Here is a 27,947-nt window from a genome sequence, read left to right as displayed (position 1 = left end):
TTCATTGATTGATTAGTGTGTATAACATCCAGTGGCAAATATTACAGGCATAGCAGGCCAAAATCTTTAGTTTGACCCTGCTGTGGATTGAACCCACAATTTCCTGCACTTGAGGCAAGCATGCCATTATGAAATGAAAATGTAAGGCAGAATGGAAAACTGCATAACTTAATACAAAACAATATTATTATATAGATACAATTTTTCTGACAAGAAAAATACTTACAGTACATTTATTTGGTTTTTCCCCTGAATGTACACGCATGTGTATAAGTAATTTGTATCTGGCATTAAAAGGTTTATATCGCCTTTGACAACCAGCCCAAAAACATGTGAAGTCTTCTCCTTTTCGCTGATCAATATGGGCTTTTTCTAAATGACGTACAAGTTCATCTTGTTCTTTGAAAATTTGATTACAGTCGATCCAGCGACATATATTTTGTTTCTCACCATTTTCGTCAAGATCTCCATCGTCGACATTATTGTTCTGATAGTTTTGATCATTAATCATATTATTATTGTTTATAACATTATTTGTATTATTACTATCAACATGAGGTTGAGGAATGTTCTGAGGGAAATTCTGTTGCTGTTGTAGAGGTAATGATGGCCTCTGATTTTGCGTCTGCATCATTTGCTGTTGTTGTGGCTGCATAGGGTTTTGACCTTGGATAATAGCCTGGTCATAAGATGGAGGGGGTCTCATTGACATATTTCCTCCCATACTTGTTGGAATGTTATGTTGCTGTTGTGGTCCCATGGACATGAAATTGTTGAATTGTGGGGCTCCATATGTTTGCATATCACTGAAAGCCTTCTGTTCAACCATTGGAATATCGCTCTGTTGTACAACTATCTGATTGCTGACAATATCGGAAAACATGTCAGACAAATTCTCATGTAATCCAAATTCTGGTTCTCTCTTGAAAGAACCACCACTATGTAGTGACATTCTCTGTCTAGAATTACCGGAATGACCGGAATGAGTTGTTGATGAGCCACATCTGTGCATCTTGCTTGCAATGGCATGTCCAAAGTTGCCATGGTGATTTATTGGCTGTGGGGAAGCACTTGTTGAAGAGCTACGTGAGCCATTAATATAGGCTACAAGTGATGTTGGTGACGTTCTAATCAAAGAATATAAGTCAACACCATCAGGCCCAATTGGTGAGATTGATAATGCTCTTTTCTGTCCGTGTGTTCTCACAGCTGAGTGCCGTGGACTTGCTGTGTATAATGAATTTGACGGAGACGAATCCATGTTTTGGAATGGGGACAGGGAACAAGTTGCACTTCCTGTAACACCGTGGGAAAATTCACTTCCAGATACAGATCCATTGGAATTGTTACTATGGCCATTAGTGTTGCCATGGTGATTATGTCCATTGTGAACCTGTGGTAGTGGTTTATATGGATTCCACTCTTGCTTGACTGGGAAGGGTTCCAGAAAAACATGTTCTTTTTCATTATTCAATGGTGTCTGTGCTCGATCTGTTTGTCTCGGAGTCTGTGGTCCGTTGCGTGGTGTACAGCTAATACTAGAGATGTCGCTTGGTGTAGGCGTGGCATTTTCCATTCTACTTGTAGGGCGTAGAAGAGTGTTGTTTTGATTGTTTGTTGTGTTGAATGCATTGACATTGTGGCTGAAATTTCCTCCATCTCTGTTTCGGGGATTTAAACTAAAGCACATAGGTCCAAGATTACTGCCATTCAAATCTGTAAATAGATATAGATAGAATGATTAATTTAACTCAAACAATTAAAGAAGAAACATACGGATTAGTAGAATGTTTTTTTTTTTTTGCTGTATATCATCATAACAAAAGTATATTTTTGGACACCTAAACATAAATTATGGCAACTAAAATTTAAGCTTTAATGTTTGTACTTTGTTCTACCTTACCCGTAATTATAAACTTGTTTTATAAACTTGGCAATGAATTATGAGTCAGTATGTTATTGCTGTAAATTCAGAAATTATTGCGTGCATTTATTATTGCGATTATGTCATTATAGAATAATATGCGATTTTAATTTTTGCGATATTGAGAAAAATCCTATTATTGTTATATTCTAAATTTCAAAATGCGAGTTTAAATTATTGCGATTTTAACCCTGTCGCAATTTTCACAATAATAAAAACATCGCAATAATTTTTGAATTTACAGTGAGTCAATATTGTAATGGGTGCATGGACAGGTAGTTCCAACTAAAAATATGCAAGTAAAGCTTGTTGTACACTTCTCTATGGGTGGGTAATAATTTTTTCAAAGCTGTTCCCCACCAAAGCCTTTTGTAGACGGTCTTGTTTATTTTTTTAAACTCCATCTATTCTGAGACTGACAAAATATATATATTTTATTTACTTATAGAGAACGGTGTTAAAACCTTATCTCTACTGACCTGAGACTTCTAAGACCCAAGGTTAATTGTACAAATAAGTTAATTTTGAAACATTCCTAAATAGACACTGTGGTAACTTTGATGTGAAGTTTTATCAGAAATCTCTATTCTATTTTTTACTATGTAAACATTAACCTTATACCATTGAAAATAATTGAATAAATAAGCTTGTTTCAGGAAATCTATATTGATCGGACACCTGATATTAACACATGCACTGATAAAGTGCAGTCATACCTGATACAAAAATTTATACATTTTTTTCTTTTTTTTTCTTCAGGTCTTTACATCGTCAAAGAACAACTTTAAATGGTCTGTGAATAGTTTCACAAAGTTTATTTCAATATAACTTACAATCAATTTTTAGTTGTAAGATTTATAGTGAACAGAGCCACTGATGCAGAATATGAATTTAAAAATAATTCCTTACTAATTGATAACAATTTCAGCATTTCTCTTATCCATTTTGTTTTCGTTAAGCTTTTTTTTTCTTTATTTTTAATACACGGTATATTGTATCACCAACAAGGATGTCTATTCAGGGTCATAATGACATTGAGAAATATTGTTTTCTCTTCCCTTTAAGTACTATTACCATAATAAGCGGAAATACTGTAATTATGTCACTGAACCTTTTTTTTTATAAAGGAAAAGTGACTTGCCTGACAAACGTATAGGATCAATTCTGAGAAAGCTATGACAGGATCACTTTATTTTCAAATAATAGCTTATTGATTAGAAAATTAAGTCTCTTTATGATCTGACAATCCATTAAAAAAATATGTTTAAGATGGATGGCAGTTTTATAGAATACGGCTTTTTATTTAGGTTGTGTTCAGTTTCCCGTTTTTTTTTTGTTTTTTTTAAATTTGTTTCAAAAGTCCTGTTTTTTGTTTTATGTACCTTTTTGTTCCAAAAATTCCAATAGGGAACTTATATAACATTTTTGCAGTAATTAACCATTATTTAAGACTGTTCAGCCACTAGCCTTCTTCAGTTACTTTTATTTCCTTCTTAACTACCAGTGGAAAATCCAGCCATTTTAAAAAGGGGGGTTCCCAACCCAGGACAAAAAGGAGGGGGGGGGTTCCAACTATATGTCCCCATTCAAATGCATTGATGGGCCAAAAAAAAGGGGGTTCCAACCCCCAGAACACCCCCCTCCCCCCCCCCCTTTTGGATCCGCCACTGACTACATGGTAGAGTAAGACATTTTACTTTCCCAATCATTAAGATGTTGTTTGGTTTGGTTGTTGTTGTTGTTGTTGTTGTTTTGATCATGAATCTTATAAATTTATTTAAATGAAAATGCATAGTTGGTATTTCTAGTCACTGAATTGTGATATTGAGTAGTGCCCTAGAACTCAGAGTGTCTCCTTGGACAAGACCAAAAACATTTGTTTTTATTATTGTCACTGTTGCTATTCACATTTTCCGTTTTTTTTATGACGCCATTGTTTGATAAACAATACAAAATAGATATTTATATTGTTTGATTTCCACAATATGGTACAGTTCTAAAGATGAAAGATATTTATTAAAATAATAAAAGTATCTATTACGTGTAAGTTTAATAAACTTTGACACTTTAGTCTCTATCCGCTTAGTACCAAATAATACTGAATAAATAACTTTCAACAGGGAGAGGCTAAATATGACATTTGTTATGAATATCATAAATTTAATTTTAATATTTTGTTTCAAAATCTGTTATTTAATAAATTGTTCATTTCAACGATAATCTAATTGAATTTGACAGTACATGTACTTTATAAAAATTCTTAACAAATCGGAAGAATGACTTGGTACTGATACCCCTTGTGTGCTTTCAGACGTATATATATGCTCTTGAAATAGACCATGAGACCCATTAAATGCCATAACTAATATGTCAACTGGTCAATATTTTCTTTTAAGACATATTTTTGATGATACAAACTGGTTTGAACTTAAAACATGTCCCTCAAATATAATCCTAGCAAACAAAAATAGAATAAACATCAATTTGAACGGCACAGTTTGTTCACTTCTGTCAAAGAATTAAAAGAAGTAAACATTCAATTTCAAATGTGTACACAGAAAAATTCAAATTAATTAACAACAGATTTAAAATTGATAAAAACAACTTGACATGGACTGAATGAAGAAATTTCGCAGGAGTGTTTCTATATAGAACTGGTACTTAAAACACTTATATGATCTAGTTTTGATATTTACACTGACTTTGGAATAAATACATTGAAACAGAAAACTTTGATTAAAGGCTACCTTTTACAGTTGAATCTGAATCTGATTTGCTTTTAATTCATTATCTCCCTTTTAAAATGAAACGGATTTCATCTTAAATGCAAACTATCATGTACTTTTAAATTTACAAAAATAGGAGTTGCACAATGGCTAAATACCATTATAAAATTCCTACTTAAAATGATAAATTGCTAAATTATCTATGATGTATATTTTCCTATTTTCCAATATTAATTCAGATTCATCTAGCAAGTCCTTTTGATAAAGTTTATATTACATAAGATCTTGAATCATTTGATCTTTTTTATCCATTATGCTCGGAAATTAATTTAAAAAATGATCTAACTGATATGATACAAATGTAACAACACAAATGTGAAGTTTGTTAAAGTCTGAACGTGTTTTTCACCGGAGAAAATGTTTTTTTTTAAATGATTTGTAGGAATATTAAACTTCAGTGAGGATTAGCTTATGTAAATATTACAAAAAAAAACTTAAATTTAAATCAAATGTTCAAACAGTATATATATACATAAGCTTTCAGTACATATCCACGCCATAGCACCTTAAAGTTTGAAGGAATGGTAGATGATTACCGTAAGACATATATCATTTGTTTCAAAGTGAAAATAAGTTTTTCTACTTTTTTGAAAACCACCAAATAAAATGTTATTTGCATATATACTCATATTGTCAAAGATCAACTTTTATCAATTCTCGAAGCCAACAAAAGGTTGAATTGTGATTGATAGCATGATTGCTCTGAGCCAATAAGATATGCTACAAATCTATTCATGACACCTCTAAGTCTGTTAGGAATTTTCATCTCTACAAAAAGGTGTTCATTATCTTCAATTATTGAAAGAAGGAAGAAAATAATCTGACCAAGGACAAGAAGTACAGGAGCAATATTATTACACTAGGACAACTTGTCATACACGTACTCAGAAAATCGATATAAAAAAGATTTACGATGGCAGTCTGCTAAAATCAATATAACAAATCAGATTGTTCAAAGCAGAGCCTTTTAACAGGTAATTCACCTTACAAGGCAATTAAACAATGTTCGTCAGAATAATTACAGCTTCCTTAGTTGGTAACTGTTTTAAAATGCAAACCACAACTTCTTTTCTAAATGAGAACATTTTATATTCTGTTAGTCTTCTCTGATTTATAGGTCTACAGTAAAAACAATGAATACTTTACTTAATCTTAACTGGCTATAACTCCCTCACAGGGAAGGTACTAGGCAAGAATTTGTTCCCTTCATTTACAACCAGATGTTAAAGTTTATCACAAAGTTCATCACCAGGGTCATGTTCAATATCGTAGCCGCTACTTCGCGGCTACTTAGCTGCTACTTCGCGGCTACTTAGCTGCTATTAATATCCATGTAGAAACTAGGCTAGCTACACGTTCAATAGTCATAAATCTACATAGCACTATGTAGCGGCTACGATATTGAACACAACCCTGGTTGTTGTAAATGAAGGAAGCAGTCACCTTAAGCCTGCCTCCAGGTGCAGAATTTTCTCAATGTGTTGAAGACCCTTTGGTAGCCTTGAAATGTTTTTACCCTTTGGTCTGGTTGTTGTCTCTTTCTCACATTCCCTTTCATATGGGTATGAAAGGAGAAGGTCCGGTAGGGGCTGATTTTGGCCTCAAATTTCAGGTTCTTCTAATGAAAGATTTTGGACACTTTTTAAACACGTAAGTGTCTATTTCAATTGATTCAGATAGTTTATGTGACAGATTTTAACTGATTGTCATTAAAAACCCTTGATTCAAGCTAAAATACGAAAAATCTACCAAATATGCAATAAAACATCACTTTTCAGATGGTTTTTGTCAAAAATGAAAGTGGCCGCATCCGTGTTCATCCTCAACCTTTATATATGTTATGCATTATCATCAAATGCAACTTAAATTTCAATATTATGAATGAACACGAATGCGGCCACTTTCATTTAAGATGGAAACCGTCTAAAATTTAACTAAAATGCTAAGATTTCAGTAATTTAGCATGACTTTATGATGTTAATACCTAATATATGTGCATTGTATTGTCAAAAACAGCCCATATTTGTGTAGCAGAAACATTCTACTTTCCAATAAATATCTAAAAGATTGCATTTTCACAATTTTGCAAAACTGCTATATTTTGGGGACAAAATAGGGTCTTACTGAACCTACACCTTTGTTTGATTGGGGAAGAATCGTATTTTCATTGATATTTCCCAAAGTCTGCATACATGCCTATAGAAATTTTCACTTTGTTGAACTTTTAAATTTGTGGTTCACCAATGTCAAAGAATTCCACAAAATTTAGTATTCCATGAAAAAATAATTTTATCCACAGTTAAGTTGTATCACCATTTCAATTGCTATTCTGAATGATATTATTTTTTTTACAAAAAATAAAAGGACATACATGAAAAACTTTTAAATGAAGAAGTTAAACTATTTTATCCATTTACAAATATGCCATTAATTTGTTTCATTTCAAAATTCAACAAGTTTTGTATAGGTACAATGTAAACATTTTAATTCTTAAAAACAGATTTTAACCTAGTGAACATTTACACATTTAGCTTCATTTCACAGAGCTGAGATGTTCTAGCACTCAGAAGTCCACATTCTTTATTCAGATTTCATAACTATGATTTAATTAGACTAAGAATTACCTGATTTAAGCTGTCTCTGATTATTAAAGAAGCTGCCTGGTGGACATGATTTGCGAGAGGTGGAAAACATGTGCGTAGTGCCATTTTGAGTAGGTTTTCCAGAGTTGATGACATTTCTGTTGGAAGAAAGTGCTGGTAATGCTATACTAGTTTTGTCTTGCTGTAGATTTAAAGCTGGAACAGGAGTATTACTGTTAGAAGAAGGAACAGGTGTGTCGGCTTGGATAGTTAGTCTAGGTATATTCGTCCCTTTAGGAGGGCCCATCTGACCACTGTTATTCAAACCATTCATTGTTCTGAAAATATACAATTAGTCTATTAATATATATAAATTTGGTTTTTTGCCTTTTTTCATATTGTTTGGGGAAGAGTACTGTTCAAAACTGTAGCTGGATTGGCACCTTGTAGAAGTCATTGCTATTAAAAGTGCTTTGGACTGGTACCTATTCAGGAGTCAGGAAGTACTATCAGCTGAGTATTATTATATTTTATGTCTTGAAATTATTTCTATGTAGTATTTTTGACAATTTCAAAAGTCAGATTAACTATTTAACCCTGTTTCATTCATCTGTGTATTGAGTCTTGACAGTCATTAAAATGATACTAAGATACAGAAAAAGGCTTTTAAGATCCATTCAAACCAATGAGCTAAAAAATCAATATGGAACCTGAAGACAAATTGACTCCTCAAGTCTGTCTGAGTATGAGCATTAAATCACTGAAAACCAACTACTTTGAGATATTTATTTTCATGAGATTCAAAGTAGAAAAATTACATGATCATAAATCTTGGGGAACATGTCAAACTAGCAGAATACAGGTTCCTTAACAAATCGTCAACATAAACTTCAGCATAGTTGGCTAGAAACGGATAAACGTAAAATAAATAGTATAAGTGAAAACATGTTGGATGACAATAGTGAATGAACATGAAAATTTGCACATGCAATCAAATTTTCAATCTATAAACAACAGATTCATACTACTATAAATCCAAAATAACTTAACTTTATATATAGTTTGTAACAACATATATAAGACATAAAACTAGCTTGGGTTTGTCTACACTTATCATCACTATTAATCATTGACAAAGACATCTCTAGGCAGGTTTAATAATAAATTAAATAAATATTTAAAGCGATTTAAGTTTAAAATCAATTTATAACAAAACGTTTCTAATGTGATCTATTTTCACATGATTTCTTACGTCATAGTGCAAATCTTTGTTTACAGCTTTCAAAAATACTTTCATGGAAGAGAAGGCATTTGATATTGTATGTACATTATGAACAGAAATATAAATTAACACCATAATGTACAATGCACCCACATTGATATATTACATTCACTTCATTTAAAGGCTTGTAGACAGTTGTCTCTTTAGCACATCTATTAATTTTGATATCAGCCTGTTTTCCCTTTTATACCAAGTCTTGCATATATCCAATACAGTTTAACATATGAGGTCCTTCTCGCTTAATAATAACACACAATTCATCAAACCTGTTTAAAGCCAGGAATTTGTCAAAGTTTTGCCTTTTTTTACAAATATGGCATTTTTATTTATGTTATCTAGCTTGCACTAAAATGAAAATTTCTCCATTAAAACTTCATTTGTTACAATTAAACTTTTCAGGTTCAAATAGTTCACTTTTATATAAGACATTGTTTCCAATTTCAGATTTGTTTGCAATAGGAAGCAACTGCAAGGAAAGACAACTGTATCCCAGTCTTTCCAAAGCAAGTGGAAAATAGCATGGTGAATTGTGTGGGATTTGAGACTGAGATTGATTTTGACTTCATAAGTACATTACACATTTATGGTGGGGTCCCAAGGGTGGAATCACCCTTGTTTTTTATGACGCTCATTTCATTTGAATGGGAACATTCGGTTGGAACTCCCTCTTTTTCCTGGGTTGGGAACACCCCCCCCCCCCCCCCATTTAAAAATGTCTGATCAGCTTAATCAAGGACTATTTGTCAACATGTGTCTTCACTTTTATTTGGTTTTATATATGTAAAAGTGCAAAAAGGAGAAGTTTTAGTCTGAGGAAATTCAAGTAAATGAAAAATCAACTATTAACAGATACACTACAAAGACCTACAGTGGCAGATCCAGAAAATTGAACAAAGTAGGGCCCACTAACTGCCTAAGAGGAGCCCCTCTCCAAAAATGCTTCAGTAATTCCCTAATTAATCACCAAATTTTTTTAACAAAAAAGGGGGGCTCTGGGCCCCCTGGAAAACCCTCTAAATCCACCTCTGACATACATAATCATTCAAATAATTATATACAATGAATTGTTGGGTTATAAGACAGTTTCATAAAAATATATATGCTTAAACTTGATCGATCTCTGTGTGGGTAGTAGACGTTTCAAGGAATGTGAACTCTTTTGCATATGAGCTCAGTATAAATATCAAGATATTAACTGAGAAAGATTTGTTGTTTGGGGGATTTTTTCTTTTTTGTTTAGTCATGAGATCCATGTATGAAGCAATCATTCATACTTTTATTTACACTGTAGAAAGGCTAAGATAACATCCTATAATCGCAGTACATAGATGGGAAACTATGGAAAAATCATCGATTTTTGTAAGAAACGCTTAATCATTGAATACTTTTAAAGACAATTTACTACAGTTTATTGAAAAAATATCAGCTGACATGTAATTGACATTTATAAACATGAAACTGACACTTGACAGGCCACAGTTTATATATGGTAACATTCACAGTTATTTCCCTTTGTTGTGGGTCAACTCTACAAAAAAATGCCTAAGTTTCCAAGGTTATTGAGTGTTTATATATAATTCAAGGTATCACTTTAATTGATGTAGCTTCCTTTTATTTTTTAGTCAAAATAAACAATCTAATTGTTAAATAAATGGTCGAGTCATCAAAAACAAGAACTATTTTTTATACCGACATTATGTAGATCAGGTCTAAATCAAATTTTAACAGTCTCAAAGCAATTTAGAAGAAAGTTCGGAGTAGAAAAAGCCTTCAATTTGTTGTCAATTTCGTATCAATATCTATGTTGTTGATTTTTTTTAAAATAAAATGTTGACAGTTTTATGAACAGCTAAGTAGGGCAAACATTCACTTCTGGGCGTCATTAAACATTCATTATAACAAAGTGAAAACCTGGTATATAAAGAAAACACCTTCATTTACAATACATTTTATTGTCAAGAAAATCCTACGATTTAAATATAGTATCACTAATACATTTTTGGGTATTTAGTAAGTACTTATTTCTTCGGGATTAGACACTATAAAAGTTTAATCCTTGTATAAATCCGAACTCAGACAATACACAACAGTTGATTTTTTCTCTTGTCTTGACATATATTTTGCACTTTATATTTTAACAATGTAACAATGACTATTTGCCAAAATTTATACTTATTGTAGACTTCGTTATCTATTAAATAGTGCTGATTTAAAGCGTGTGAATCATATGATTTGACACTAAAATTTGCACCATGTTTTAATATTATGCCAATTTAATAAAGTTTCAAAATTTCATGTCATCAACTATGATTAGATTTTTCATATAAAAACTAATTGTAAGCCATGAAATAAAGTTATTAAAATATAAAATGTTTGGATGGCTAGCTATGAATTAAATACTGTCAGTAGGGTATTGTTCTTGTGTGAATGAGACTGCTTCTATACTCCTACATGCAATATAATATTATATAATTCTGCTTAAACAGTTTACATGGTACCAAAAAAGTTACATAAAAGTTACATACAAGTACATATTATATGAGGGTAGGAATGCCCTCTACCGTAAGGTATTAAACAGTCATTTTCGTCTACCCTTAATGTCAAACTGGTTAAATTTTTAGTGATTGGTGAAAATTTGCTTATCATCATTCCTCAGAGGTCTCAAAAAATTATCCTTATACGGTTATTTTGGAAAAAATTTAACATAATTCGTCAAAATCAGTTGATTTTTTTATCAGCTAATAGAAAAAGTACATTTTATGGTCATGCACCAAAAATTACTGTTTATGTCATTGGCAAGAATTTTTACCGTTATTCGTCATGAAGGTTCCCACATTACGACACTTATATATTCCAATCTGATTACAATACTATTCCATGGTGAAATCTTTGCTAACAAGAAACTGTAACAAAACAGAAAGTAGAACAAGTCATGTTAGATCCTTGTAATTGACGCGTGGAAACAGGATATATATATTTTAATTGCTTACTTCCTACTATAATTCCAGGTATGCAAAACAAATCTCAAGGAATTGAAGTTTATTACTAAAGACCCTAAATGACAGCAATTATTAACTTACTACATGTATTTTGAACTGATGAAAATTAGTGATAGGTATGAGGACATGAGTGGTATACTTTCAAGGTTGCAATGGGATATATACCAATGAACAAAAATTTATTACCAAAATGTATTTTAAATCATTGGTTTTTTTTAGATAATAGTGAGTTAAGGTCACAGAGTTTGTTTTAAAGCTACATGGGGTCCAAAGTCGACACATTTTGTAAGGATTATATACATGTATAGAAAAAATATTATGTGAATAGAAAGAAAACTAAATCAGAGAATTTTGAAATAATGATTGATCTTATGTTTTCAGAAAAACAGTAGTATAAATCTTCTTGTTTTTTTTCCTACATGACAAAAGAAACATTCCTTAATAAAACTAAATGTCCAAGTTATCTCCCATTATCAAGCAAAATTTAGAACATTTAGATTTATTCAAAGACTTTCTGAATTTAGAAAAAAATTATCATGATGATATCAAATTGTATACATTTCTTCATAAATGAAAGTCTTTTACATATGACTTGTATTCCTGCATCAAATTTCCTGTTTCATAACAAATCTGGACCAATAACTAATTTATTTGCTGTCATTTGTGATCCAAGACTTTGTTCCATTTAAATAATTTGTAGAAATATCATTCTTGAGGGTGTGCAGCAGAACCAATTACCAGATGTAAACTTCTGTCACAAAGTCTTTACAAGATGGTTATGACTAGGGTTATCAAACTTGGTCAATGACGGAGTCCACTCAAAAAAAGTGACCAAAGGAAATCAAGAAAAAAATTCAAAATCACAAATTGGCACTTACACAGTAAAAGACTTAAACAATTGTATGGCATTGTATGGCATTGTGCTGTTATATACTAAAAGGTTATTTTGTAAAATTGAAAGATATAATTATTTCGACTTTCAAATCAATGTGCTTCATTCTCATTTTTTTTTTTTTTAAATCTCTTATTATTATTATTATTCTGCACTAAATTATCTAATAAACTTAAAGTTATAATTCCAAGAATTCCCAAATCAATCCAACTCTTGCAGAGCATCTTACTTGGATCACCCATAGATTTTGTTGGGGTTTCTTTTATTCAGCTTTAGTAATCTATGTAGCCTGAAGGGTTTCAAGAACTTAATTGTTTGTCTTTTAGGGGATTTTTTTTCCATGGTTGATAGTCCTCCTAGAGTATACTGCCTCTTTTTTGTTTATAATATACAATTATATCAAATTTCACAATCCTTGAAACCAAGTGTCTATAAAAGGGGAGAACATTTCACAATAATGCAGAGTATAAAAGATTTGCATATCAACCACATTTTCAATGTTAAATCAAGTATGTGTAAATATTGACTTTTAGGAGACAATTTATATGACGAACACTTGAAGATGTAAAGATTTCCTCCGCTATCTGATAGTTACATATGTACCATATCTTACGACAATCCAGGAGGTTTGTTTACATTTACGAAGTCACACAAGTAATACACTTGGTCAGACCATGATCTTTATTCTTAGAAAATTCCTTGTGTTATTTTCTTCAATTTCAAGCTTTGGAGCTAAAAACAATGTCATTCTAAAAGCTTTGCCTCAAATAAGGTAAAACTGGATGTTTTTTTAGCATAAAATTCAATTTGCATGAAAACTGTGAAATTTGGTTCAAAAATAAAAAGATATATGAAGGAAGTGAAAAACTCTATGTATGTCAAGGTGACCTTACATGGTCTGTATAATATACATACAGCAACCCCCAAAACTGTTCCTATACATTACACTAGAAATTGTGCCATGAGAAAGAAATCTTTATACTTTAAAGTTTGCTTTTTTAGGGCCCTTTATAGCTTGCTGTTCAGTGTAAGTTAAGGCTCCGTGTTGAAGACCGTACTTTGACCTATAATGGTTTACTTTTATAAATTGTGACTTGGATGGAGAGTTGTCTCATTGGCATTCTTATATCTATTGACCAATGAAAATGGTCTGATACCTCACACTAACTCATTTACTATGGAACATCTAAGGTCATTTTGTCCAAGGACATCAGACAGGGTATGGCTAGAGACAACTAATACAGCATACTTCAGGAAAGTTTTAATCCAAAAGAACTTATCCACAAACTATTGTTAACAAAACTGTACATGGACAACTTTTAACACTTCTTTTAAGTGCAATTTTTTGGCTGTTTGTGGTGGCTAGTTATTCAAGGTGGAGGAAGCCGCTGAGAGCCTGAATATAATCACAGACTTTAGATATGAAAACTGACTATTCTAGTTAATTAAGATTGGAGTCGTGTGCACCTGCAGGAGTAGGGTTCCAAGTTAACTGACTGACTGGCTTGTGAGTACAGTAGGAGAACTACATAGACCAATTGGCCACTGAGGCCCCCTTTTGAAGATACTTAACTGAGCAGACTTGCCTGTTAGCCGACAGCACTTTTTTAAATTTTAAAGCCGACCTAAACACTGATCTATAATGCGACAAATCCTTTATTTCAACCATACACATGTATAAACTTTAAAGAATAACAAATCTAGAAAAAAACTAACATGACTGCACAGCATGTTTTATTATTTACATATCATGACTTTATATCCCATAACATATGAAAGCTTTTATCCCAACTCCTTATACATGCATGTAAATCGGAATAAAATATATCACATAATATTCAAATCATGACAAATTATGAGTGGCAACCGTCAAAAGGCACTTCAGGAAAGAATTTACCCCAAGAAAATGATGATATTCTGAGTCTGATAAGGGCTTTAAATTAAGAAGACAAACAGGAATATTAAAGTACTGGGTAACTATAAAATGGGTCTATTGAAACAATTTGGATCTTAATATAATAATTTTATGAAAAGGAATTTCGCATAAAAAGACATAAAATATGGGAATGTAGTTTTTAATATCTTTATATCGGTTACAGTTATTTTTTTTTTTTGTCAAAATTTAAAAATAAAGAAAATACTGCAAATATCTTATAAAATGGGTGCATGTACACTCCTTTAAATGGTAATTGCACTACAGCGTGGCAACATATTATCAGTTGACATTCCTTTTCAGTAATTCTTAAATCTGTTTGGGAGTGCAAGTATTAAAATATTTTGACTCTTGTGGAACTACATGTATGAATTAATGCATACAGAATCCTAAGTTACCAACATCTTTACTTTACCCATACTTTTTGAGAAGATCATATGACCCTACTTTTTAGTAACCTGCATATTTAACCCTCATAAACCATTTTCCGAATTTTCGACAAACAAGATGAATATATCAGTGCAGGAGATATCGATCTAAAGGCCTATTTTCTGCATTAGTACGAACCATCCAATCATGACTAAATGATACTTACTATTTTATTTATTCGTAAATTAAACTGAAGATGACGTCAAAGCTCTTCTCCCAAAGAGGATGTGATCTTTCAATAACAAAATTTTCATGTATACACTTCAAATTTAATAAATAAAATGATTGATATTCTATTAATTGATTTCTACTAAAGATCAACTTTTCATCCATTTAAAAATTTCTCATTAGGTTGAAACTTTATTCGTATTACAACAACTTAAATACTGGTAGTTCTGTTCCCCAATTTGGACACCAAGGGAGTTCAAAAGTTATAATGAACATCATATGACCGTATTAACCATACAACAGAAATACTGGTCGAAAATTTATATTTGGCTATTAATTGATCAATAACATTGACAGTACTACACGAAAAAATAGTTTATCAAATTAACTGCAAACTTGATATTCTTAATTTTGGATGTAATCATTGAAGAGCTCAAGAAAGCAGCTAGTAAATGTGAAATTGATTTCTTTTAATACCCTTTCATGCATGTTTGCCACTTTCGGGCTATTTTGTGGCAGTCAGTTTTTATGGTTGAGGCAGAGGGTGAGCGCCTGGAGAAAACCACCTACCATTGATAGGATACCTGACTATCCGGGTCAATTATGATTTGAGTCAATGTGCACCAGCACGCACAGGCTTTAAGGATATATATTGCATTTGGAAAGAACATTATTTTTGTGACTTTTCCCTTATATTCCTTTCTACCTAAAACTGACATCCCTTAAACTATTCAAGATAAATTAAGAGATCAAATCAAATTAACAGTAAGCCTGGCTTAAGTTTGTAATATTTTAGCATGCAAAAAAAATACCATTTAACTTCTGAAATGGACTCTGTAGGCATTGATTTAATAAGGTTAATTAGTTTGGCAATTTGTAGGCTAACTATTAAATCTATCACCTGAATAAACCTGTCAAGATGTTCCTTAGATGTTTAATACCTGATTCGATAAATACAATTCTTAATCATTTATCATTAAATCAAAATAAAATGGTGCATGCTCGAGAAAATGTTATTCCTGAATGAGTGGCAATTTTAAGGAACGAAAAAACACTTCTATTGAGAATCAATAAATAATTGCAGCTGATATGTTATTGTTAATATTGACTGAGGTCAATATCACCATTAATAGTACTAAACATTTCACGTACTTCCAACAGACAATGTTATGGGACTTCTATATGTAAAATGTCCAGATTAACACCAATAACATTCAGAATTCATGAATGAAACATTTACTAAAATAAAATAAGCATAATACAGTTAATACAATTAATAACTAGTTATTGACATATAACATCAAAGATTGGTCAATTTTGTGTACAAAATATCCAAAAATAATCCAAACCCATTAGACCAATCCTTTTTAAAATTCCATGTGTTCACATGTGATATTTAGGAGGAGTCAATACAGTCTGTTTCAGGGGAGATAACTGTCAAGTATGATGTTAAATATGTTATCAGCATTGTTTATCATGATGTTGCAATACAGAGAATCAGAATCTACATTCTTACTAGCAGTGAGAAAAGTTTGAGGAATAGAACATTGTATTAGATTCTCTGTTTAAGGTTGAGGAACAGTAAATGGGCTATATGTCACAGATTGCTTTTTTTTTTCTTTTTTCAACACAAATTGTGGTAAAATTCGGCATACAATTTTGGCTGGTTGAATGAATGAAATGTGCATTGACCAACCTGGTATCTAATTGGTTAAAAAAAACACATAAAAATTGATGTTTTACAGTCTAAAACATGCTGATGTTAAGCTTATTTCGAAGTTACGAGGTATTTTTTCACCCAGAATACCACTTTGAATGATGTTTAAAAAGAAACTAAAGTCAGCAATTCTATTATTATTTTACATAATAAAAACAGAAATTTATGCTTCAACCACGTCTGATTTTAAGAAGGAAGGCCCAAAAGGATAATAGAGATTTTGATCAGGATTACAGATTGCCTACATTTGCAATGTATGTGGATTTTTGCAGGAGACATTATTTAGCTTTTTTCTACTTTCATGTACATTGATTTTCAGCACCATGATTTAAGAGGGGAGCAAATTTTATACAAAATAATACCCAACTGTTGGAGTTGTTATCTAAATCAGCATTAAGTAACACCTTCCTTCAATCTATAGGGTCAATTTGCACAATAAGAGCCAACTCATTTTAAACATTAAAAACATATAGATTCAATACTTTAGTATTCATTGTCCTTCAATATTTCTCAACTTCATAAATATGTTAATCCCTGTGGAACATCGCAGACTCCCCTTAATTAGTCCATATATTTTGTATATGTAATCATCAAATATAAAGAATTAACCTAAGGTAAAATAAATGTTTAAAATTGTTTTTCTTAAAAAAAAAAAACAACAGTATAACTTAACTTGATTTTTTCGAAATAGTTTAAGATTACGAGAACTGAAAACCCCAGATCTTTTATTATCTACTTCAACTTGTAAATCCTCACAAAAACTTCAATAATTGACAATTCAAATTCAAATATGATTAATTCTACAAACATAATTTTATTTTCCCCTTCAAACAAAGGTGAAATTCAAGAGATGCTTAGCACTACATTGAAATTTGATATGTACAAAACAGAAACCATATAACAAGTTAAGTATACAAGAAAGTATACTTAGTCCTACACTCTTAAGAATCTCTAAACAACCATTTACTATTACTTATCCCATAAAACTTTTAAATTATCTGATTTTTAATATACTTTAAGGTCAAAAAGCTCCAGGGTTCAAATTAAACTTGGTCCATATTTTTCCTGTAGAATTAAATACCTTCCTGTTTTTCCTATACAACATATTTATTATTAAATATTTGTCATTTCCAAAATATACATGTATTTACAGGATATTTTATATTTTTTTCTTCCAACAAAAAAAAATAATTTCAAACTTGATTTGTGTTTTGTAGTTATAAGCATTGTGTATAAGTTACTTAACAATTTATTGAGGCAAACTAAACTTAAAGAACAGAAACCAACATTGGGACGTTTATTAATCTCTGTTTCAAACCGCATATTTTTCAAATAGACTTTGTTTCAAACCACAAATTTAATCTACTCTGTTTCAAACTTCAAATTTATTAATCTCTGTTTCAAAGCATATATTTTTTCATTGAATCTACAAAAAAATGTACTTTGTTTCAAACCACCAATTTGTACCAAAAGAACTATTCTGAACAGTAACCTTCATGGATGTATAGGTATTCTACTGAAACTATGCCCAATTCTTATAAGTGAACAATTATTACTTTAAAATAACTAAATTGAGGTTAAGAAACGTTTAAACCAGGATATGGAGAGGCAATTTAATCAAAATTTCCTTGCCAAATCAAACACAAAATCTTATCCACCTTAGAAACCGTTATGTTATCGTCCATACTTATATAGTGTCAATAATGAAAAAGATAAGTACGAATTGGCTACATTTAATACATATTTATTCTAACTAAAATCTTCATTAAATTCAAAATAGTATTTTGAGTCTATTCAAACATTAAAACTTTGTATATGAAATATTCACAGCTGGGTGAAGACATTAGAGTGTCTTAATGATGAAGCAATTTGTTTAAATGGGAGATGATTTTAATACTTTGTTAAAAGTATTTTTACCTTAAGATGTGCTTATGCAAATAATTTTAAGTACAATATTTACTAAGGTGAAAAAGTACTGAAAAGTATAAAGTATAGTTTTAAATATATATAGGATAGAAAGTACAAATGTTCTTACCATCATTAGCCTTTAGTCGTAGCTAATAATATGAAAAATATTTCCTTTCAAAAGTTTAAAAGATATCAAATTGCAATAATCATTGACAGAAATACATTTGTTTGATATTATCCTTTAATTGAGCATTTTATAAATTGACCCTCAAGGCTAAATAATTTTACGCAGCTCGTAATAGTTTAACCTTCAATATATGTCTTGTTAGTTCCATATAATTCTAATTCCAAAACTCAAAGATACATTATGTATTACCGGTACAATTCTAAATGAATAACATGCTTTCTAAAATTATAAAATCTTCATTTTTATTCACCATATTTATAGGTAAAAATAAAAGAAATGAATATGAATTCAATCATACAATCTTAAAACTTTTATGTAATTTATCATAATTCAAAAAGAAAAGATCATATACAGCTATTACTTGATCTATTTATTCAAAATGGTCACCTTTGGAATTCAAAATATCGGCCAAGGAAAAACTATCTAAATTGGAATACTTTGTCTGATAATGTCAATAAATAATATTTTTGATTTAGGAGAAGGGTAAATTCATGAAGTTAAATCATTAAAGTGTGTTCAAATACAGGTGTGTTTTATGACCAGGATAAAAGTGAATACCTGGCACTATGACAATGTAAATATTGAATCATTCAGATCCTTTATCTAGGGCAGATTGTTGGAATCAGTATTATTATCTCCCCTTTGCTGCACAATGAAAGGAAATGTCCTTTTTATATTTGTAGGTCAAATGATTTCGAACATATAAAAAGTGTATGATTTTATACCTGTTGTATATCATGCTACCTAAATTAGGCAAAAAGTATGCAAATAAATAAATTCCAAAAGTTTTGTTTCCCAATGCTAGTAAAATGTATCTGGCTATTTGACCAATCCTAAGAACTTTTATTTTCTTGAAATGTAAAAGTTTGTTTTCCCATTTTCACTAAAAAAAAGGGTAAAAATATCAAACTGTCATTTAATTGTTATGAATATTTCAATGGAGACCCCTCTGAAATACCCCAAAAATATATCATTACTTAATATGATCTTAAATTGAATGTATATTGAATTGTTTAATGAACGCAAGAGTTTTTGTCTTTTATGGTGATGTCACCAGGGTACTAGAGATTATTTTGTAGCGTTTTACTATAATGTTTATTTACATAAAAAATATTTATCTGTCCAAAAACACAGTATTCTTCACTTGTATTTCTGTTTTGTAGTTAATAATAAAATGTTTTAAAAAAATCCTTTAACATAAATACACTATTCATCTTCAAAAATAAGGTTACAAGGGTAAATTATGTACAAATTTATCATAAGCTGATAATATTTTGACCTTTATTGAAGTAAAATACATGTAGTTAATACATGCAAATATCCAATTAAGTTTACCTACACCACACACAAGGATTGAAAATGGTGAAATTACTAATACCACAAAAATGTTATCATCATGAAAAATTCCTATATGATCCATTTTTGCTATTTACATTTTTGCACCTCTTAGTACATAAATATGAAATTATAAATGCATGATTTAACATTCCTGTTGACAAACACATTATGAAAACAACCATCAGCGTTTTAATAGGTGTACTCTAAACTCTACCTACTGGTTGATTCATGTTCGGGTTTCTGGAAAACCAAAACATTCAGAAGAGAAGTTCAAAAAAAAAGAAGTAAAAATAAGAGTGGAGCATATACACTGAAGCATTGGAACTTAAAACTTCAAAAAATATCAAAAAAATAATATCCAAAATAAAAATTCAAACCCTAAAGAAATATCAAATTAAAAAGTTTAGTTTCTCAATTTCTGAATAAGTCGTTACCATTTCACATTTCATAACCAAAAACAAAACACAGAAAAACAGCCAGAGTATGTTAAGGATTCAAAATCTAAACTGACAACCATATGACAGTGATTATTGTTAATCAGGTATAGAAAATTGAAAAAAAACAAAACCATTGTCAAAACAGGTGTTTTGGGATATTTTGAAGCTTAATTTTGACACAGTAAAAAATTCCTTTGACCACCTTGTCACAATATGTTTACCTCTTATATACTGCAATGAAAATAGATATTACCCTTTTAATAAACTGTATTGAATAAAACAAAAGTCATTGTTCATGTGTATTTGGTTTTTGATTATATTTGGGAATGCATCCACTGGAACAGAGCATGGCGCCCCGTCTCGAATTATTTTTTCTTTTTCTTTAGAAAATCTTAAAAAGAAACAAATAAAGACCCATGTTGAAATGTAATTCATGTACATGGTTATGATAATTTCATATGAAGCAGTCTTCAGCTCTATGGAAACAGATGTAGCAAGACTTTTTTTTATCTTGATTTGTCAGTTAAATTCTTTTTCTTTTTTTTCATGTGTGTGTTTTTTTGCCAAAAGGAATGCTGTTTTCTCTATGATTTCCTAATTGTACTTTAAATTGATTTTATGATTTTGGTCATGCCAGCATTAAAACTAAGACTGACTTTTACAAATGTACGACAATGTGTAATATTTTAATGAGTGAAAGCTCTATCCAACATTTTCCCCATGAAAAACATTGCCAATAGAAGGACAAGAGTGTGATCTGGACTATGGAAAATGAAAAATGTGTTTGCAAACTCATAAAATAGAATAATTTTATCAAGTATCTAATTTCCCTTAATGCATGGATTTCCACATCAATTTCAAAGTTTTTACACACAGAAAATAGTATCAAAGCTCCAACTAAAAGTCCCCAAAAATGTAATGAAAATTCAAGTCAATAAGGTCCTTTTACAATTAAGTAACTAAAAAAAATTGTCAATATCTATTATATTTAATTTTTAATAAGTATATTACATCACATTATAAAAATACCCACCTCTGATCCTATATTTCCCAAAAGATTTGGTTAGAATTTTCACTTTTTTCACATTTAGCGTCATTTTCATTGTATTCCAAATTAAAAATCACATTTTGAAGTTTTGATAGAAAAATTACATCCTTTCTTATTATATGGAAACACGTTTAAAAATGTAATAGGGTTTAATACAGTTTTAATTAATCCCGAGGAATAAATTTTCACTACACCTTATCAAACTACCGTTAAAATTTTAACCAGACTTAGAGCGGTAATCATGCATAAAAATTTTACCGTTATAACTCCGCCCACTTTCCATTACGTAGACGGCTGACGATTAACAAATGAATATAAGTAAAATTAAAAAAATAAAATATATAAACAAGATGTAGAATTTGAATTGTATAGATTAAAAAAATGTAAAATCGGCTTAAGTTCTTTTCTTGTCAGTATTCAGTTCATTTTTTTTTTCTCTGATTTTATATATATGCATCCACACGTAAGCCAATACACAAAATGACCCAATCTAGCATTAGAGAAAAATCAACTTTCGAGTTTATATTTTAAGGTGTATGACTCTGTGTCGTGTTTACTTACCGTCACAATGTATATTATTGTAAGTCACATATCAAAAATACTCAGAAATCCAGTATAAAAAGTTGAATTTTGTATATTTTTCTCTCAGGACGGAAGTTTGTTAGTTTGTTATCGTTTTTTAGTTGCGCATGTCATTTGGGAATCAAACAGGTAAAATACAGGTTGTCGCCCTCTAGTAATGAATAGTACCTATACTATTTCAGGTAAACTGCTTTCAAATGTACCCTTTTCGATAAATAAGAATATATACGAATTAACCAAAACGCCGGGCAAGCAATTTCGATCAGCCATGCTTTCTAAGGAAGGAGAGGATGATGTATTTTGAAAAGCAAATTTCTTGCAGGTATGTTTTTACAGGTAATGTGTCATGTTGTAAAAATGCGTGAAATTGTGAATTTTAGCATTTTCATCTTTTTGTGTCGTGTTTGGTATCAAAAGTCATTATTTCTTATGAGTAATTAAGTTTCAATATTTTCATTATGCTAGAAGTGCATTTTAGTCGGAAAACAAGATTTTGAATTATTTTTGAAATGATTTTATAAAAGACATGTAATAGTCGTTTTAGCGTTACTAGGAAATATTTATGGATTAAGATTAAGATTATGTCGTGAGAATACTTTTTGACAACAATGGTCATCAATGTAATTTATTTGTCAACACCTAAACTGTATATAAAGTGAATAATGTCAATTAACACTAAGTCTTAATTTAATCTGCTTTTAAAATATTTCATTATTTAGAAACTTTTTGTTTATAAGTACCCTTTTCCGTTTTCATTGGTCAAAACGTTTCTATGATAATGTTTTATAAAGATGACTTTTGAAACGAAAAAGATATAGAAAAAAAAATAGAGAGAACCATGTGACGCACCGGTTCGCCCCGCTCTCGATCAACGAGCAGCGGCGGGTTAATATATGTTGCCATGATTACTGTTTTGTAAATATGCTTTATGAACTGTGATTGTATATATGTTGGATGCAAAAATAAAGTATGTGAACGTTCATGTATCCAGTCTCGTGTATTGATTTACAATAACTTTCCAGTACGGAACCTCTATCATCTATAACGGGCCTAAATCGTTTGGAGTGTAAAATACTGTTATTCATTTCCGACGGACTATAGAGTTAACAAAAACGAAACACACCAACAAAACAACCACATGTATAATCGACAATTCAAATTGCGACAAACTAGGATTTTCTATTCCGTCAAATAATAAGGAAATTCTAAACGTGTCAAATGGCGGAGGACGAGTGCCGATCCTGTGTAACCTTTCGCTGCCAAGCTGAGTGTCCCCATTGAAGAACTTTATTCCAGTTATTCGAAACTTGTTTCCGAAATCATTATTGTGAACATATGGACCTACCCATACCTTTTGATTAAACGACCATGAACAACGAACAGCGACCATGAAGAATACCGAAACGACATGACATTCCTCGACAACGACCATGAACACTGACTTAAGATTTGCCTCTTGTGATTATATGCTAAAGTGGATGTGACCACTTGTATTCGCAGTATGGTGGATTTCTACCATGGATTTGATGTTATGTATGCAGAGAAGACGGTTCGATGCCAATTGTGAACTGAGATACTATTTGCAATTTCTAACTCTTGTATTCAACTTCAGTTTGAATTTATATAACATTTGCTTTATTATTTTCTTGTTGAACATTTACATATTTTATTGCTTTTGATTGACCAATTTCGTATCTAGTTTAAGTCCAATAGCCGGTCTATTGTTTCTTTTTCTTGATGTTTATAGTGCTAAACGTAGTCTGGACAACTACAAGAATTTTGAAAGCTCAGTCAAAATCAACAGAATTGTGAAAGCAACTTATATTTTTTTAATTTTTTAAAATTCATGAAGACGAGCGATTTAAAATCCATGATCACGCACCTTGTAATTTACAAAAACAGAGAACTGGATATCGTTGGTATTTGTCACAAAGCTAATTAGGGCACTTGACAGGTTATCCAAAGCTATGGAGGGCATTCTGATAACTTTGACCAAGATATTGTTCTATTGAAAGTGCAACCGGTATTCTGTCCGGGTTGAAATTTTAAGGAGGTTATAAGGGGCCTGCCTTAAATGAATTTCGAACCTCAACGGACCAGAAACTAGCATTAAATAGACGATGTTTTATTGTTGTATATTACTTGGTTTTTATTTTCGTGTAAATGGTTCTCACTTACGTTTACGAAGTAGAGGTTCGTCCGAATGTACGTTTACGAAGTAGAGGTTCGTCCGAATGATATATATTTTTTTTCAAAATTAATACGCAAAATTCTGAAAATTGAGAAATGTTCATGTCATATGTATAGATATTGATGTCAAAATTTATACAGCTTCGGGGTCCGAAGCTAGAGGGATGTTGGAAGAGTTGTCATGTTGTAAAAATGCGTGAAATTGTGAATTTTAGCATTTTCATCTTTTTGTGTCGTGTTTGGTATCAAAAGTCATTATTTCTTATGAGTAATTAAGTTTCAATATTTTCATTATGCTAGAAGTGCATTTTAGTCGGAAAACAAGATTTTGAATTATTTTTGAAATGATTTTATAAAAGACATGTAATAGTCGTTTTAGCGTTACTAGGAAATATTTATGGATTAAGATTAAGATTATGTCGTGAGAATACTTTTTGACAACAATGGTCATCAATGTAATTTATTTGTCAACACCTAAACTGTATATAAAGTGAATAATGTCAATTAACACTAAGTCTTAATTTAATCTGCTTTTAAAATATTTCATTATTTAGAAACTTTTTGTTTATAAGTACCCTTTTCCGTTTTCATTGGTCAAAACGTTTCTATGATAATGTTTTATAAAGATGACTTTTGAAACGAAAAAGATATAGAAAAAAAAATAGAGAGAACCATGTGACGCACCGGTTCGCCCCGCTCTCGATCAACGAGCAGCGGCGGGTTAATATATGTTGCCATGATTACTGTTTTGTAAATATGCTTTATGAACTGTGATTGTATATATGTTGGATGCAAAAATAAAGTATGTGAACGTTCATGTATCCAGTCTCGTGTATTGATTTACAATAACTTTCCAGTACGGAACCTCTATCATCTATAACGGGCCTAAATCGTTTGGAGTGTAAAATACTGTTATTCATTTCCGACGGACTATAGAGTTAACAAAAACGAAACACACCAACAAAACAACCACATGTATAATCGACAATTCAAATTGCGACAAACTAGGATTTTCTATTCCGTCAAATAATAAGGAAATTCTAAACGTGTCAAATGTCTCTGAAATTTCTGTTATCATATACTTTCATATAGAATGAAAGTATGCAGACAGCTAAAAAGAAATCAGAAAAAAGTCCCTGTGAGGTAAGCATTGGTCGGGAATATTAAAAAAGCACTCGAGACCCGGAACCAGTGACCTTTTTTCATTGTTTGTAGTCAGTCCTTGTCACCGAGTCCAGCTCGCTATCATTATGTATACACTATACGGAATTTCATCTTAACAGAAGTTTTTTTTCAAATTTGATATAATTCCATCCAACCTATCATAATTTCAAATACTCATATTAAAGTATACCCGTATAAATTAATTACTTATCAATCTGACGGTTAAAAAACTTTATATTTATAGATTGAACCGAAAGGACATAATTAAGGCCTTTACTGTTTTAGAGACTTCTTCAAATATTTGTTGCTACCATTTTTTATTTTAAAGAAAACAGTTAATTTTCAATGTCTACAGGCTTTTTAAAATATGAAGAAGCCAAAAAACAAAATAAAAATACATTGAAGGTTTCTTAGGACTATAAGAACCATTTTGCACGCAACACCCCCATGGGCATTTTGAAAAGTTGACAGGTATGCTTATGCTAGAGTGCGGAAACGAATATAAAACGGTCACTTACAAAAAATAAAATTACCTTAATCATATCATCTGATGCAAAAAGTAAATAACAAAAAGGAGGAAAATTCTAAACCGAAATTACCTGAGCAAATGGCAACTTGAATCAAAACCTCAAACACATCAAACGAATGGATAACAACTGTCATATTTCTGACTTGGTACAGACGAGAGCACTGTTAACTTCCTTATCCAAAATTTACCTAGATAGATTCCACTTTCCTGAATAAAGCCATGTTGCATGCAATGCTAGATATGTCTGGAATGTCGACTTAAGATGAAATGTCGTGCTTACATTCGTAGTTGATAGTCACTGTTCTGTTTTAATACTCTATTTACATTGTAGGAGACGCACACAATTTACGACCTTGCAAGTAACAGAATATACTATGTCGTAAATCGTTCTGTATGGCTGTTTAAGACTGCGTGTGCACAATGTGTTGCATGATCATTGCAACAGCTTCATGACGAAGATCCTGGTTTATCCAACAAATACCCCTACACCAGTGACAAAACAAGAGAATTTAGTACAGATCAGTACATCATTCGGATGGTATAAACTATGCATATCTCCCGTTTTTATATATATACTAGATACCTTAACTTCACAAAATCATTATAAAGAACGATATATATAGCCTGGTAGCCTAGATATTTGACTAAACATCTCATTCTTTACAGTAAAAAGATGGCTTCTAGAAATATTGCGACGAAGTGGTGTCAATCACTGCAGACGTGGATTCAAAAATTAGAAAGCCGAACTAGATCGCAATATTTTCAACTAAGCAGTAATCTACATAAACACAGACGTTTTAACGCTCTACACTTCTATTCCCCATGATCAATTGACAGAAAGACTCAAACAACACAGCTTTGTCTACAAAAAATGGGAATCACAGATACCTTTTTATGTCATGAAAAATCTTGCTTTTTTTCGGGCTAAAACCGGAAGATTATTTAATCATACATGCACTTATACAATTCCGTCTTCCTTCGAGAATTTAGAATAATAAAACGTATAAACCCACATTGGGTTCAGGTGGCTTGATCAGAATCAATGTTTTTAATCCTAACAGAACAACTTCTTACAGGTCTTTCTATTATATATGCATATCAGATAACCATCCGCTATCATTATCATAAATGATTACCAAACATGGTTGTCATGTTAAACTTTCCCTGCAGGAGTGAGATTAATTTAGGGGGGGGGGTAGATTTTTCCGAAAAAAATCCAATGGTGAACATGTGTGGAAAAATGTGGCCATTGAAATGCAAAGAAATATACACATCTGAGAATTATTGTTAATTTGTCAAATATACATGGTATTTACATTCCTAAACTTTTGGAGAGAATACCTAGTAAATCTCTCACACAAGACGTCAATATTGGTATCGAGTAGAGAAGATGGAATATGGCTTACTGCTTTTGCTTATATTTTTGGAATACAAGTATGTGTTCTAATAATATAAAATGTTGGTATTCATATTTAAAAATATGGATATACAAAATTTCAGATGTAAATTTTAACGATTTTATCAGTCGGTTAAGCAAAACCTATGTGATGACAGATGAGAAGGTCATGTGTGAAATGAGAACGATTTAAGAATTCATACAGCGGTAACCTTTAAAGTATAGAAAAAAAGGACAATAAAGCTGGATGAAGATGAATAGCATTTAATTATTAGTTGTCAAACATGCATACAATTAAGAAAGGAATATATAGTATATTTAAATAAGTAAACAAAATGTGTCATAATTGTTTCAGCCGTTATACTGAAATTTTTATGTGATATTAATTATGAATGTCTAGATGTTAGACGACACTTAAACATATTGTATAGCCAGTTTCAGTACAAAAAGCCCCGA

At 31.1% G+C, this 27,947-nt stretch overlaps 1 protein-coding gene and 1 long non-coding RNA gene across 4 annotated transcripts in view; one reads left to right on the top strand and one right to left on the bottom strand.

Moving 5' to 3' along the window:
• LOC143073309 (zinc finger protein GLIS3-like) overlaps nucleotides 1-27,947 on the bottom strand; it is a 66,387-nt gene that overhangs the window by 21,242 nt on the left and 17,198 nt on the right. The window contains exons 1-3 of one of the 3 annotated variants that reach the window (XM_076248760.1): nucleotides 22,192-22,339; nucleotides 7,335-7,630; nucleotides 227-1,716 (exon numbers count right to left, since the gene is read on the bottom strand). In XM_076248760.1, the coding sequence (XP_076104875.1) occupies nucleotides 227-1,716; nucleotides 7,335-7,626 (1,782 nt within the window). In that variant the 5' untranslated portion in view covers nucleotides 7,627-7,630; nucleotides 22,192-22,339. Of the gene's footprint in view, nucleotides 1-226; nucleotides 1,717-7,334; nucleotides 7,631-21,615; nucleotides 21,831-22,191; nucleotides 22,340-27,947 lie in introns of those variants that run through there. The other 2 variants (XM_076248752.1, XM_076248745.1) reach the window with 2 other exon arrangements.
• On the top strand, nucleotides 22,562-25,223 carry LOC143073325 (uncharacterized). The gene is made up of 2 exons (XR_012977476.1): nucleotides 22,562-24,405; nucleotides 24,437-25,223. It is a non-coding gene; the product is annotated as an uncharacterized LOC143073325 (long non-coding RNA).

Source organism: Mytilus galloprovincialis, chromosome 1 (assembly GCF_965363235.1).
Source record: "Mytilus galloprovincialis chromosome 1, xbMytGall1.hap1.1, whole genome shotgun sequence".
NCBI lineage: Eukaryota > Metazoa > Mollusca > Bivalvia > Mytilida > Mytilidae > Mytilus > Mytilus galloprovincialis.
Note: the sequence above shows the minus strand (reverse complement) of the source record. Positions and strands in the feature narration are given on the sequence as shown.